A 16524-nucleotide genomic window follows, 5' to 3' on the forward strand; every position below is an offset into this window, starting at 1 on the left:
AAGAAAATAATTTGTAATACAGTAATATAATTTGTAATAATGGTATGATTGTAGATGAGCTGTGGCAGGGGTAGAGATAGTAAATGAATACTTCCCAAATGATGGCCTCTAATTCCAGTAGGAAATTGGGTACTCTGCTGAGTAAGTTAACAAGCACATGGACCACTTTCTAAGTATGGTATATAGATATTATTTTAAATTAAGAGTGTAACATATGAGAGTTCCCGTCATGGCTCAGCGGTTAACAAACCTGACTAGTATCCACGAGGATGCAGGTTCGATCCCTGGCCTTGCTCAGTGGGTTAAAGATCCAGCATTTACATCTCTGATTGGACCCCTAGCCTGGGAACCTCCATGTGCTATGGGTGCAGCCATAAAAAAGCCAAAAAAAAAAAAGTGTAGCACATATTTAGTAAAAGATAAAAGCATATCTAAAGTCTTAGTCTTTTAACTCTTACATTGTTCTTGTGAACTTTTCTCTAGGTTATTAGTCACTGTCTTAGGTGGAAGATAAGGAACTGGTCCCCAGGTAGACAGAGCTCGTTTGCTGGTGTCAAACTGTTGAGTGAAAAATTCCTGCAGCTTCATTCCTATTTTTATCAGGTCTGGCGTGGTTGATCTTGATATCATTACTTGAAAAATATCCCACTTCAGATCTCCATGGACAAATATTTCACTAGAGCATAAAACAGAGTCTTTATCATATATCTTATAGAAGATAGTTTAAAAGCACAAGGAAAATTCTCTTCCCCATCAGCTTTTCATTCATATTAATTTATATGATATAAAATCATTTTGCAGGAAAAATGGTTATGTCTTGTCAATAGATGATAGAAAGTGTTAAGAGTAGCCATGTAAAGTATTCAGAAAGTAATATTTTACTAAGTACCTTTTATCAGTCATGCTTGAATCCAGTGTATTATACAGATTTACTTTCCATTCATCCTGAAGCTTGAGATCAGCATTACTGAAGATACCCATGAGAATACTTGAGCCCATGTAATCAACACGAGCTTCAGTGGAACCCATAGTAATCTGGATTTTGTGACTGGGTTGCTGATTTGGATGTTCAGAAATATGAGCTAAAACAGAAACAATAAGTACTTTTCACAAAACTGCCTAATGGGAAAATGCATCAAAATCAGGATTCACATACTTTTTTTCAATATATCTTTCCATTGTAAAATTTCAACATACCAACCATCTCCAAAGCATTGACATCTATAGTCCCTCCAACCACTCCTCCTTTAGAATCTAACTGTGATCTTCCCAGACCAACAGACATGCTTATCTCTCGATCTCGGTTACTTCCTACTGACAGACGGCCCTGGCTCTTCAAACCACTAGTTGTCCAACTAGAAACGAAAAAAAGAGTTATTAATTGGGCATATGGCTTCCAATGTCATCAATTAAAGCAGGAGTTAGATAATTTCAAAAAAGCAGGGCAAAAATTTGGACATTTTAAAAATGTGATAAACATTTGATTACTAACATTAATGATGAAGTTTTCTTAGCTAGAAAATTATGCTATTTTCCATATTTTCTTTTAGAACACACATTTCATGCTGTTTTATATTACAATATCTTTAAGGTTAAACTCTTCTTAGGATAAAGCAATTTATAATCTTTTATCTACTCGTCTTTACCGTCTCAAACATTTTAACATTAAAAAATGTTTTTTCTTCCTTTACTACAATGTGTGAAAAATTACAACTAATGATTAAATATATTTTCTTTGTATCTGATAGCTTACGTTGTATTTCCCATTACATTACTCATATTCATTTGAACGTTTAATTGCTTCAAGTTGATAGCAAACACGACAAGTGTTTCCCATGGGGTCCCTTGTTGGCTTGCTGCTTTGTTTGATTTGTTAAAAGGAGTTGATGTTTTTGAAAGTGAATCTAAAAATAGAAAAATCAAATGTACATTCACTCACATAGATGCTCAGTCAATTACAAAGCAAAACCTATTATCACTATAATCTAAAAAGTAAAATTATGATATTCTTATGTTAAAACCTAACATTTAATAGCTGTCATATTACATCTAAAGTAAGTTATCATTTACTGAATATTCAGTAAGGGTTCCCAGCCTTCTTGAAAACTCATAAAGTTCTGTATGATCTCCATTTATATGAGGAGACTCTAAGGCACAGGTCATTCGCCACCCTAGGATTTCCCTAACAAACGAGAAAATCATAAGTTGCTGCTGCCAAAAAAAACCTGAAGGCAGTTACTCTTCTGAAATGCAGAGGCTGGCTGGTGTGCATGTTCTCTCTGTTCTTTGGACTCAGTATTTATCAGGAATCCTGCATTTGCTCATTGTACCCTAATCTTACCTTGTGTTATGAACTACATCATTTTTATATATAAACACAGGCAGAATACTCAGCACATAAGAGTTCAAAAAATACTGGAAGAATAAAAGAATGACTGAATGAAAAAACTGATTTTTTTCAACATCAAATATCTTTTACAACACTGTAGATTGTTTTACTTCTTAAAAATAACTGTACTATATGGAACATGCCAACACATTCCTCTCTCCCTATTCCTTTTCAAAGCTACTACCCATCTCCTGTCTCCTCTGCTGGCAAATACTGTGAGGTATTTGTTGTTTGCTTAGGGTTCCCCCAACCTTCCATTAAAAACCTGCCAAGAGAATATTTTCCTGCACTTTGGACAGAAATATGGGAGTAACTCATTAAGACTTTCATCTTGGGAGCACTGGAGGGTGAATGATAATAAAGAGAGCAGTGTTACCTCTTCGGGGAACTGAAGAATCAGACACACTTCTTGATCTTATGGAAGCTGGGGATTTGAGGCTCTGTGCTGCTGCCCCTGGTGACATAGTACTATTTGTCACATGCTCATTGAACACATTAGGTGACTGAGGCATGTGGGTGAATGAGGCTGACTGACTGGGCTGCTCCCAAGTCCTGCAGTAAGCTTTTCTTGATGACTCAGGGGAAAGGTGTTGGCTTACACCTTCGATAGAATCAGGTGTCCCAGGGCCAGATGCTAATAGAAAAGGAGAAAACAAACACGAAATAAAAAGGGTGAAATCACCATGTTGTAAAATAATAAACTGAACCACTTCACCATTTCTAGTCATATCATGTATTCCTTACAGTTCTCTGACAGGTGTACAATGTAAAGTTTCCAAAACACATTCCAGCATGTTATTTTACTGAATTCTCACAGAAACTCTAGAAGAAGGGCAGGACACACCTGTTCCCATTTGAAAAATGAGGGAATATATCCAGACCCAGATTTCTGCTATTTTCTACTGTATCATGCTAACTCTTTTATTTATGGTATAATACTACAATATCCAAGTCCAAGAGAAAAAATCCAATATGGGAGCATGTCCCCAATATTTTTCTTTTTTTTTCCATGGGTAATTAACCATGATTAACTTGGCTAAATGTATTTCTGCATTTCCAGATCACAGAATAAATATCAGCTGAACTTAATCCCTAAGAGAGCAAATATTTTGTGACCTCCAGTGCTAGTGAATTCCTAGGGATTATTAGCATATTAAGGGGGCTCAATAGATGTTTGTTGAATGAGTGAAAGAACTGCATGGTACAACATCATGGATCTTGCTACTGTTATAACCAAAATTAAAAGCAACATAAGTATAATTTACAATTACAGAACAAGCTTACTTGGCAAATTTATAGTTTGGTCTCCAAGGAATAGGCGTCTTGCAATACTCCTCCTGTACCAGGCTCTTGGAAATGCCAGAATTTCACTGAGGCGGCGCATATCATATTTAAAGGAAGCAGACCCTATATCACAAACAGCTGATACACAAATGAAATTTGTAAGAACAGATTCCAAGCTTTTAATATTTTCACACTATAGGTGTAATATGACATGATATCACACAAATGAATTATAATTCTGCTACAATTCATGAAATACCAAAATAAGTATGATTAGTAAGTGATAATGTGTTCCTTCCACAAATGATAAAAATAGCACTTTATAGCACTATCGGTTCTACTTCCATTTTTTGAGGTGAGGGCAGACTGGAATTCCATTATAGACAGCACCAGCTTTAACATAGAGACCTTCTCAAATATAGGAAATGACCCACAGGATGAGTTAGAATACAGACTTCCTCAAGAGCAGCTGCAAACCAAATAACTTCAATGGCAAGAACTAATATTTTACTTTTAGACAAAAAGTGACTTGTCAACCTGAAAGCATTCTGATGACTGTCTTCTGAGGCTCTGCTCTGGGCACTCCACTGCTCCTGCTTTATATGCTCTTCTATTCTTCCACCATACCTTCTGTGACATTCACCTGCCAATGTCTCCCAAACCTAAAGTTTCTGTTTCAGCCCGAGCCCATTTCCACACAGCCCATTAGCCAACTGCCTGCAAGATTCTTTAACCTCAATGTCCTTTAGGCACTTTCTTCTTTATTTTCTAAGTTAGTGACTTCACTGTCCCTTTAATCACTAAAGCTAAAAGTTTGAGGTATCCTCGTCTCCTTTCTCCACATACAACTTGTTCTTAAGCTTGTGGATACTCTTAACATTTCTCTTGAAACCACTCCCCCCCTTAAGTGTCACAATTTAGGCCTTCATCCCATATTGCTTAGTCTACTTGAACAGCCTCAAGCATCTTTCCACTCTTTGTTTTTCATTCAATCATCAATTCTCTTTCTAAAATACCAATTTGAAGTACCATTCCTTTTTTTAAATGTGAACATATTATCATGTAATCCATATACAATTTATTTGTTTTTGTGGTAAGAACACAATGTGAAAATTTACTCTCTCAACAATTTAAGTGTACAATACAGTATTGCCATCTTTAGGGACAATGTTGTCATACCATTTCTTAAAAATCTCTCATGGCTTCTAACTGCCCAAAGGATCAGAACTCTATTGTTTATCCTGGCATAAGAGTCCTCTGCCTCCCCCCCCACTATCATGTCCTGGTCTGTTTTACCAGTTTTACCTATAGCGAACTCCCCTCCACCCTTACTTTGTACAACTAACTAAATGTTCAGTTATACCTAGGTTTCAGCCTCAGTGAATCAAAGTATGATCCAAAATCATGTTTTTGATGCTTCTATAGCATTAAATACCATGTTGCCACAGCCAAGAATATTCCTATATAATTTTGAAGATCTGGTCCAAACATCATTTCCTTTGTGAGGCCTTCTCTGATCTCTCATATAAACAATTTAATTGTTTCCTCCTCTTTAAGTAAACCTCCAATATAGGACTTATCACAGTGCAGTGTAATTTATTTGTTTACTCATAAGACTGAATTATTCATGCCTGCAGAATATTTGAGTATCTAGCAGAGTACCTGACACAAGTTAATTGTAAAATACAGACTCAATGTTTGCTGAATGACCAAACATATTGTGTTGAGTGTGTTAAGTGTACTTAACTATATTTGTTCAATGAATAATTTTTAAAATGTTTAGTACTGTAAATTCTTCAAAATATTCTATGTGATTTAATTTTAAATACTCAAATCACAATGTAAAAAAATGAGCAAGTGATTTGCCCATACTTATATAACTAGTTATAAAGCTAGTGATGCACATGCACACAACTTAAGATATTAAAATTTTTTCAATACTTAACCCTTAGTGTTTTAAAAATTTATAATTAAAAATTGTATCAACAAAAAGTCAAACTTCACTGTTTTACTAATTCATGGTAGAGAAGTGAAGAAGCACATCTAGTTTGATGGCCACAACTAGAAACAAGAAAATTATGAATGGGAAAGCTCACCAGTAAAGGCAAACACACAGGAAAGGTCGGAAATCATCCACACACAAATGTGACATCAAAACCAGTAATCATGAGAAGAGGAGATTACAAATGCATAATATTGGAAAGGCATTTGAAATTGCAAATGGGAAAATTTAAACAACTTTCTAAGTTTATAAACTGCTATTTCAAAACCTCATTTAACAGCAAACCAAAAATCTACAATAGATAAAGAAAAAGCAAGAAATGAAAACACTGAAGATAGTTACCAAATTACAAAAGAAAAGAAAAAAAGAGGAAGGGAGGGAAAAAACCTACAAAACAAATCCAAAACAGCTAAGAAAATGGTAATAAGAACATGCATATCTACAATTACCTTGAATATAAATGGATGAAATGCTCTAAGTGAAAGACATAGACTAGTGAAGTGGATGCAAAACAAGACCTGTACATATGTTGTCTACAAGAGATCCACTTCAGATCTAGGGACACATAGACTGAAAGTGAAAGAATGGAAAAGGGTATTACAGACAAATGGAATAAAAATAGCTGGAGTAGCAATACTCACATCAGACGAAATAGACTTTAAAGACTCTTAAAAGAGATAAAGGAGGATACTTACATAATTAACAAAGGATCAATCCAAAAAAGAAGTTATAGCAATTATAAATAAATATGCACCTAACATAGGAACACCTCAATATATAAGGCAAATGCTAATAGCTAAAAAAGGAGAAACCAACAGTACACAATGACAGTGGGGCACTTTAATAACCCATTATCATCAATGAATTTATGTCAGTAAACAGATGATCTAGACAGAAAATCAATAAGGAAATAGGCCTTAAATGACACACTAGACCAGAAGTATGTAATTGATATTTATAGAACATTTTACAAAAAGCAGCACAATACACAGCCCAAATGCACATGGAACATTCTCCAGGATTACTATGTCCTGGGCCACAAAGCAAGCCTCAATAAATGTAAGAAATGTGAAATCATATCAAGCATCTTTTCTTTTTTTTGCCTTTTGTCTTTTTATGGCTGCGCCCACAGCATATGGAGGTTCCCAGGCTAGGAGTCTAATTGGAGCTGTTGCTGCCGGCCTACACGAGAGCCACAGCAATGCCAGATCTGAGCCGTGTCTGCGACCTACACCACAGCTCACAGCAACACCAGATCCTTAACCCACTGAGTCAAGCCAGGGATCGAACCCGCAACCTCATGGTTTCCTGTCAGATTCATTTCCACTGCGCCATGATGGGAACTCCTCAAGCATCTTTTCTGACCTCAACATTGTAAGAGCATAAATCAACTAAAGGAAAAAATGTTTAAAAAAACACAAACATGTGGAGGCTAAACAGTATGTTACTAAACAACCAATAGTTCACTGAAGAAAGCAGAGGAAATTCCTAGACACAAATGAAAATACAATGATCCAAAACCTATGGAACACAGTAAAAGAAATTCTAAGCAATTGCTGGAAATTCCAGCAATACAACCTTACCTCAGCAAACAAGAAAAATCCCAAATAAAAAACCTAACCTTACACCTAAAGCAACTAGAGAAAGTAGAACAAACAAAAGCCAAAATGAGTAGAAGAAATCATAAAGATCAGAGAATAAATGAAATAGAAAGAAAACTACAAAAAATGAAACTAAATGGTGCTTCTTTGAAAAGATAAACCAAATTGATGAACCTTTAGCCAGACTCATCAAGAAAAAAAGGGAGAGGGCTCAAATCAATAAATTAGAAATGAAAAGAATCACAAGTGACACCACAGAAATACAGGGGGTCTTAAAACACTACTACAGGCAAAACTATATACCAATAAAATGGACAACCTAGAAGAAATGGACAAATTCTTAGAAAGATTCAACCTTGCAAGACTGAATCAGGAAGAAATAGAAAAGATCAATAGGCCAATCACAAGTACTGACATTGAAACTGTGATTAAAAAATTTCTGACAAACAAAAGTCCAGGACCAGATGGCTTCACAGATAATTTAACTCTTTTCTAAATTTCTGACAGAATTTATCATTTATCCTTCTGAAACTTCCAAAAACCTGCAGAGGAAGGAACACTCCCAAACTCATTCTATGAGGCCACTATCACTCTGATACCAAGACTAGACAAAGATACCACACACACACACACACACATATATTATAGGCCACTATCACTAATGAACATAGATGCAACAATACTCAACAAAATCCTAGCAAAATGACCCCAACAATACATTAAAAGGCTCATAAACCATGACCCAGTAGTATTTATCTCAGGGATGTAAAGTTTTTCAGTATCCAGAAATCAGTGTGATACCCACATTAACAAAACAGAGAATAAAAACCATATGATCATCTCAACAGACGCAGAAAAATCTTTTGAAAAAATTCAACACCCATTTATGATAAAAATTCTCCAGAAAGTGAGCAAAGAGGGTGTTGCAAGACATGTTTCCTTGAAAACTCTATCTTGTCCTTCTTTACTTTATCCCATCTTCCTTCTTGGAAAAACAGTCACAGTGCTGGTAAATGACTTAAGTTTAAGAGCAAAGACCTAAAGGCATAAGTGACTTAAGCTTAAGAACTGTTATGTGCCTAGAGGTCAGAGTAAGAGCTTAACCCTTTACCACCTAAGTGGCTTTTTAAATAGTAAAAGAACTTATATATAGTAAACAAACCCTGTATCATCCACCCATAGCCACTCCTCACTTGATCTCACAATAAAAACAGTGTGGTTTCTTGAGGCAGGGCGCTCTTGGTCCCTGAGACCTTGAGTCCCCCACGCTCTTGGTCCCTGAGACCTTGAGTTCCCTGGCTCCCACCTCTACTTAAGATAAACGTCTCTGTGTCTTGTTTTATGTTAACTATTTTTCCCTAAGTTCCACAGCACCCGTTCTTCAGCCCCATCCTGCTGAGCTGGCCCCGGCAAGAGGGGACCTAATTCAACATAATAAAGGCTGTATGTAGCAAACCTGCAGCTATATTCAATGGTGAAAAGTTGAAAGCACTTCTAAGATAAGGAACAAGAGAAGGATGTCTACTTTTGCTACTTTTATTCAACACAATTTTGCAAGTCCTAGCCATAGCAATCAGAAAAAATCAAAGGAATTCAAACTTGAAAAAAAGTGAAACTGTTACTGTTTGCAGATTACATGAGACTATAGATACAAAATCCTAAAGATGCTACCAGTAAACTACCAGAACTCATCAATGAATCCAGTTGCAGGATACAAAATTAATACACAAAAATCTCTTGCATTTCTGTACACTAACAATGAAACATCAGAAATTAGGGAAACAATTTGATTACCATTAGTTCAAAAAATAATATACCTAGTAGTAAACCTCCCTAAAGAGGCAAAAGAGCTTAGAAACTTTAAGATACTGATGAAAGAAACTGATGACACAAACAGATGAAACGATATACCATGCTCTTGGATTTGAAGAATCAGTATTGTCAAAATTACTATATTACCCAAGGCAACCTACAGATTTAATACAATCCCTATCAAATTACCAATGAAATTTTTCACAGAACTAGAACAACAAAAAAAAAAATTTAATTTGTATGGAAGCACGAAAGACCCCAAATAGCCAAATTCCTGAAAAAGAAAAACAGCTAGACGAATCAGACTCCCTGACTTCAGACTATACTACAAAGCTACAGTCACCAAATCAGCATGGTACTGGCCCGAAGACTTATAAAAGCAATGGAACAGGATAGAAAGCCCTGAAATAAACCCATGTACTTATGGTCAATTAATCTTTGAAAAAGGAGGCATGAATATACAGTGGAAAAAAGACAGTCTCTCCATTAAGTGGTGCTAGGAAAGCTGGACAGCTGTGTGTAAAAGAGTAAAATTAGAACACTCCCTAATACCATACACAAAAAATACTCAAAATGGATTAAAGACCTAAATGTAAGGCCGGATACTATAAAAATCTTAGAGGAAAACATAAGCAGAACAGTCTTTGACATAATTCACAGCAGTATCTTTTTGATCCACTTCCTAGAGTAATGAAAATAAAAACTAAACAAATGGGAACTAATTAAACATAAAAGATTTTGCAGAGCAGAGGAAACCATAAACGAAAAGCCAACCCACAGGATGGGAGAAGAATCTTTGCAAATTAAGCAACCAAAAAGGATTAATCTCCAAAATATACCAACAATTTATGCAGCTTAATATAAAAACAAACAACCCAATCAAAAAAATGGCCAGAAGATCTAAATAAACATTTCTCCAAAGAAGACATATGGCTGGCCAAAAAGCATGTCAAAAGATGTTCAATTGCTAATTATTAGAGAAATGCAAATCAAACTATAATGAAGAATCACCTCACACTGGTCATCTTGGCCATCATGAAAAAATCTACAAACAGTAAATGCTAGAGAGAGTATGGAGAAAAGGGAACCCTCCTACACTGTTAAGGGGAACATAAATTCATACAACCACTATGGAGAACAGTATGGAGTTTCCTTAAAAGACTAAAAATAAAACTACCATATAATCCAGCAATCTCACTTTTGAGCAACTATCTGGAGAAACCCTAATTTGAAAAGGTACTTGTACCACAATGTTCACTGCAGCACCATTTACAATATCCAAGACATGGAATATTATAACCTAAACGTCCACTGGCAAGGAATGGATAAAGAAGATATGGTACAAATTTTGGAGATTAATCCCTTGTTCAGATGCTTCATTTGCAAATATTTTCTCCCATTCTATGGGCTGTCTTTTTGTTTTGTTTAGGGTTTCCTTTACTGTGCAGAAACTTTTAGTTTAATTAAGTCCTATTTGTTTATTTTTGTTTTTATTGTCATTACTCTAGGTGGTGGATCTGAGAAGACACTGCTATAGTTTATACTGGAGAGTGTTGAGCCTGTTTTCCTCTAAGAGTCTTATAGTATCTGGTCTTATATTTAGGTCTTTAATCCATTTTGATTTTGTCCATGACAAGGGAGTGGCTAAAGATGTGGTACATATACACAATGGAATATTACTCAGCCATTGAAAGGAAAGAAATAACGGCATTTGCAGCAACATGGATGGACCTAGAAATTATCATGTTAAGTGAAGTCAGTCAGGCAATGAGTCACAAACATTATATGCTATCACTTACATGTGGAATCTAAAAAAAGGATGTAATGAACTTCTTTGCAGAATAGATAATGACTCAGACTTTGAAAAACTTATGGTTTCCAAATAAGACAGGTTGTGAGGTGGGGGGATGACCTGGGGGTTTGTGATGATTGTTGTACAACTATAAATGTAATAAAATTCATTGAGTAATAAAAAAATAAACTAAAAAAAAAGACATGGTACATATACACAACAGAATATTACTCAGCCATAAAAAATGAAATAATGCCATATGCAACAACATGGATGGACCTGAAGTTTATCATACTAAGCGAGGTAAATTAAAGGCAAATATCATGTGATATCATTAATATATAGAATGTAAAAAATGATATAAATGAAACTATTTACAAAACAGAAATAGATTCACAAATTTAGAAAACAAATTATGGTTACCAAAGGAGGAAGAGGGAACAGGGAGAAATTAGGAGGTTGGGATTAATATTCACACACTACTGTATATAAAATAATCAACAAGAACCTACTGCATATCACAGGGAACTCTACTCAATATTCTATAATAATCTATATGGAAAAAGAATCTGAAAGGAATGGATATATGCATATATATAACCAAATTACTTTGCCATACACCTCAAACATTTTGAATCAAATATACTTTGATATAAAATAAAAATTAAGTTCAAAAGAACTAAACCTTAAGAAAAGGTAGTAGTTTTCAGTTATTCAATTAGGCATATTTTGGCCTTTGGGTGGTATTTCTACATATTTATCTAGAAATCTTATTTATAAGATTGATTACCTGCACTGAGCTAGTACTTGGTTGAGTTGTTAAATCAATTTGTCACTAAATGCTTAATATTACTAAATATATTTAATATTTAAACACTTAAAAAGGAGGCTCTTATTTAATTCTGGAAAACAGTATTTTAATTTAAAAGCAATAAAGCTGAATACCGGATATATTTATTAGTGTAGTATCCATTTTGCTTGCAGACTTGCTTGCAGACTGACTTTCAAAAAATGAGGCACCTCCTGAACGTCTTATCCGAGATAAACTCACTTTTACAAACTCGAGATTTATACTGAGTGAGTCTTTTCGACCAGTGACTGAAGTGGGTTCTTCATCCACATTCCCTTAAAAAAACACATACAAATGAACACATTTTATATATATATATATATATATATATATATATACACACACATCTATTATCTACTAGACTAGAATATGCCATCTATCAAAGTCACTTAAGTGAGGTAAAAGTTTAAGCAGAATGACCTAATGATCACTAGGCATTCCTAATAATGCCTAATGGTCAGGTTGTTTAATAGGTCCAAGTCCATGAACATAATTGATGATTTTTATGTCTCTCAAACAAAAACTAGAACTGTCATGGAGTATGTGTGTCCTCATTATTTGTCTAAATAAGTCAAGAGACATTCACTGATAACAACATCTTAACCATTTTTAGTGGTAAATTTGCACTTCAACGCCAGTGGAATTTAAATCCACTAGATTAAAACTAATAAAGAGTCTCACTTTAAATGAACAAATACGATATACACACTTGAAAATTTTACTATTATGGAATATAATTTTTGATAAATAGAGATTTGGTTAAACATGTAAGTAATGTAAGTAACCTCATATCCAAAGAGGCTGCACAGTGTATAACTTTTAAAATATTCTGAGTTTTAGAATAATTGTTTTATATGCATTACTTAACTCATATTTCTAATTATAGAGATGGGATAGATATTATCAAGAAGAAAAATAAAGTTTCTGATCTTGTTTTATATCCATTGTTAAAGATGTCATGATATCCCAAAAGATCCAAGCTCGAAAAGATGTGATAAATTTGAAAAAGACACAAATATGCTAAGTACCTAATCCTCCTGATCCAGGTGTGAGGCCAGAAACAGCAGTTTTTTGTTTTCCTGCTCCGTATGGATGAAATACATAAAGGGAAAAGTCAGACATGCAGGCAGTGAAGCTCAACCCAGATGAGCTGCTGCTGGAACTGGTCAGGTCTGACTGACTACTGCTGTGTCGACTTCTGCCAAGAGGGCTGCCCAATCCCGACGAACCTATAGGGAATGCAAGAAATCTAGCATGTTTATAAGCCACAGAAGAGTTTTAAATACCATCACTAATATATTCTCAAGAACTAAACATGACTTGAAAATAAAATAAAAATAATCAAACATTAATCAATGGATTTAAATCCTTGAAGTTACTAAAATGAGGAGTTAGATGTACTTTCCAATTAATTTACTCTGTAAACCAGGGCTGTATATTCTGCTCATCTGTGAAATAATTACTTATACATAGGACTGGCCAATTCCACGGTTTCTTGTTTCTTTTCTCCTTTGTTCTACTGGAGGCAGGCAGTGGAAGAGGTACAAAATAGCTGGGTTTTAAGCAAAGGGGAAGGAAAACAAACTGTAAAAAGTCCAAATCATACATCTGAAGCCCACATTTTCATAGAAACAGTGGAAACAGAGCAAGGTACACAAAAGCAGAATGTTAACGATCTCTCTGTCTTAAGCAACCATGTGTCTTCACTGGCAACATTTACCATGGGTGCACAGGCTAATTCCAAATATGCTTCAAACATAAAAAAGATGAGACCATCTGAATAGAGTATTATATGATTTTGCCAATCCAGACTTCCTTTGGATTCATATATTGCAATTCATGTATTTGCTATCTCACTAGAATGGATCACAGGAATTTAAAGCTTACCATGTCTGAAAGTGCACTCTTGACCTTCCCTCCCAATCTGCTTTTCTTCCAGTACTTCCCAACTCCAGGAACACTTCCATGCAAATAGCTCACCAGAAACCTGAGAGTTATTTGCCATCCTTCCCACTCTAACTTCCTATCATGCAAAGTATCCCCATATCATTTCTATGTCTAACAACATATACCAACTCTATCCATTTCCCTCCATCTTGCTATTGCTATTCCAGCCTAAGCAATTATCTGTTCTAGGCTGCAGAAATGGCCAACTGCTCTTCCTGCTTCCTTCCACTCATGTTCTCCAATCAGCTCCACCCCTGCAGTCTGGACTACTGTTCTAGAAGTGTAAACCATAGTCACGTCCACATCCCTGCTTAACCTTTCAGTGGCTTCCCTGCATGACCTGGCTCTTTGCTATCTATCTACATCTTGCTCATGCCAGTATGACCTTTATTCACCATGCTACCCTTATACTAATTTTATTCTTTTATTTTTCAAAGTTGTCAAATTCTTTCCTACTTTTGCATTTTGTATTCTGTAACCTGGAGTCTTTATTCCCCAATTCTCTGCTTTGCTAACTCATACTAACCTACTTCATGTTTCCTCTCAAAATATGCCTGTTTGCTTATTATCTGTTTTTCCAAAATCAATTTATGTTCCACATTAGCAGGGACTATGTCTTTTAGCTAAGTTCACAAGAGTATATACAACTCCTAGCACTGACCCAGAAATCCATAAAGTTCAATAAAGATCCTTTAAAAGAATGGATACTGTCATAACCTATACTTCTTATACATTTATTTATTCTCATCAGCATTCCTTCTTGCATGTTTTATGATGATAAAATGTGAGGTCCTATTTCATTTTTTTATTTTCTAAAATAAATGTGGACATAAAATAGCTGTTCATTTTATATTCCTTTATGTATTCCTAGCATAATGCTTATATACTGCTATAATTATGTTAATAATTTGTAACATTTTGTCATCAAGAAAAAAGTGAATACCCCAATGAGAAATGTACACGGGCATATTTATCTCCTTCCCTCAAATAGCCAATAAAGTAACAATATAGATTAAAATAATAAAATACCATTTTAGTGCATCATATTGGTAATGATTGAAAATACATTTAAAGCACAATGGGAAGAATACAGTGAACTTGGTGTCCAAACACATCTGATGAAGACGCAGAAAACTTACAGTTTTACTAGAGAGTTAAAAATAACAAACACTTTAAAAATGTTCACTCTCTCTGATGAATTCCTGAATAAACTTTAAGTAATTTTTTTTTTTTTTTTAGGGCTGCACCCCAGGCTAGGGGTCAAATCAGAGCTATAGCTGCTGGCCTACACCAGAGCCACAGCAATGCAGGATCCAAGCCGTGTATGTGACCTACACCATAGCTCACGGCAACGCCAGATCCTTAACCCACTGAATGAGGTTATGGATTGAACCTACATCCTCATGGATACTCGTTGGATTCGTTTCCTCTGAGCCATGACAGGACCGCCTTAAGTATATTTTTAAATAAATGTAAAGAATTTATCCTAAGAATGTTTAAAAATATTTATATACAAAGATATTTATCTCAATATTATTTACAAAATAAAAACCAAAAAGCTCAGAGTTTCAAATACATGATTAAAATAATTGAATATGAGGAGTTCCCATCATGGCGCAGCAGAAGTGAATCCAACGAGTATCCATGGGATGCAGGTTCAATCCCTGGCCTCACTCAGTGGGTCAGGGATCTGGTGTTGCTGTGGGCTGTGGTGTTCATCAGAGACATGGCTCATATCCATACTGCTGTGGCTATGGCCTTAAAAAACAAAAACAAACAACAAAAAAAGGTAAATACTTAATAATTGGGGAAAACCTGTATTTAAAAATTCTGAAAAGCAGAAGAGACTATTCCAATTATGCTTGAGAAAAAGATTATATATACACAAAAATGCTGGAGAGTAGGCAGAACTGATAACATTCGTTATCTATGATAACGGGATATTATTTTCATTTTTAGTACTTTTATGTTTTCAATAATGAAAAATGAATTAATTTTATAATCAGAAAAATATAGTTTCAAAAACCAATGCTGCCACTCCATTATGTTGTTGACCACAGCACAATCCTTAGCAATATTTTGCAGCTAAGTTCAACAGTGGCTGATGTCATTAGCAAAAACTTTATTTCTGAAATATCAACTTTTTGTTTTCCAATTTTTTTGTGAAAACGTTTAGAAATTCACACAGCAAAGGAATTGTTTTGTTTTAGCCATTTTTCCACATTACCAAATATTCCCTGGGGGCAGAATCAACCCTGGATAGGAACCACTGTTTTAACATTAGTTCTTTTATAAGTTCTCTCTTCAATTCTCATTCATTTTAGTCTCTCTTTAAAAAAAATGTTCTGACAAAATCTTTATTATTTGCATTTGTGAGCTCTAAATAGGATTTTTAGGACAGAAATGACACTATTAAAATGAGTTTTAATATAGTAAAGAGTGACTATCTCATCAGGAAATTATCACTTCTGTTTTTAAAACTAAACCTTTCATGCGACAGGGATATAAGTAAGGTAACAAAATTTACCATAAAAAATATTTATAGACACACACACACACAATTTGATATACTTTAAATTCAGTGTGATATGAAATCCTCGATATAATATGACATCTCCTATTTATCATTTGCAACAATGATTACTCGTAATGTAAAAACATAGCATAAAAAACTTTAAGAAGTACTTGAACACATTATCATTCATACTTAAGAGTGCTTGCAATATGCACATGCGAGCCAACAACAAAATACACTCAAAACTTTGACCTACTATAGACTTTCCCTATAAATACGCTAATTCTCAAATATTTTCCTTTTGCAAATTTAATATATATAATTACCATAAA

The 16524-nt window shown here is 34.7% G+C and overlaps 1 protein-coding gene across 11 annotated transcripts in view; it reads right to left on the reverse strand.

The window, feature by feature from the left end:
• BLTP1 (bridge-like lipid transfer protein family member 1) overlaps positions 1 to 16524 on the reverse strand; it is a 198236-nt gene that overhangs the window by 12944 nt on the left and 168768 nt on the right. For 10 of the 11 annotated variants that reach the window (XM_047751650.1, XM_047751649.1, XM_047751654.1 and 7 more), the window contains 8 exons: positions 12759 to 12959; positions 11826 to 12005; positions 3674 to 3811; positions 2766 to 3023; positions 1754 to 1904; positions 1198 to 1355; positions 890 to 1082; positions 459 to 676 (listed from right to left, as the gene is read on the reverse strand). In XM_047751650.1, the coding sequence (XP_047607606.1) occupies positions 459 to 676; positions 890 to 1082; positions 1198 to 1355; positions 1754 to 1904; positions 2766 to 3023; positions 3674 to 3811; positions 11826 to 12005; positions 12759 to 12959 (1497 nt within the window). The other variant, XM_047751659.1, reaches the window with a different exon arrangement.

Source organism: Phacochoerus africanus, chromosome 10 (genome assembly GCF_016906955.1).
Source record: "Phacochoerus africanus isolate WHEZ1 chromosome 10, ROS_Pafr_v1, whole genome shotgun sequence".
Taxonomy (NCBI): domain Eukaryota; kingdom Metazoa; phylum Chordata; class Mammalia; order Artiodactyla; family Suidae; genus Phacochoerus; species Phacochoerus africanus.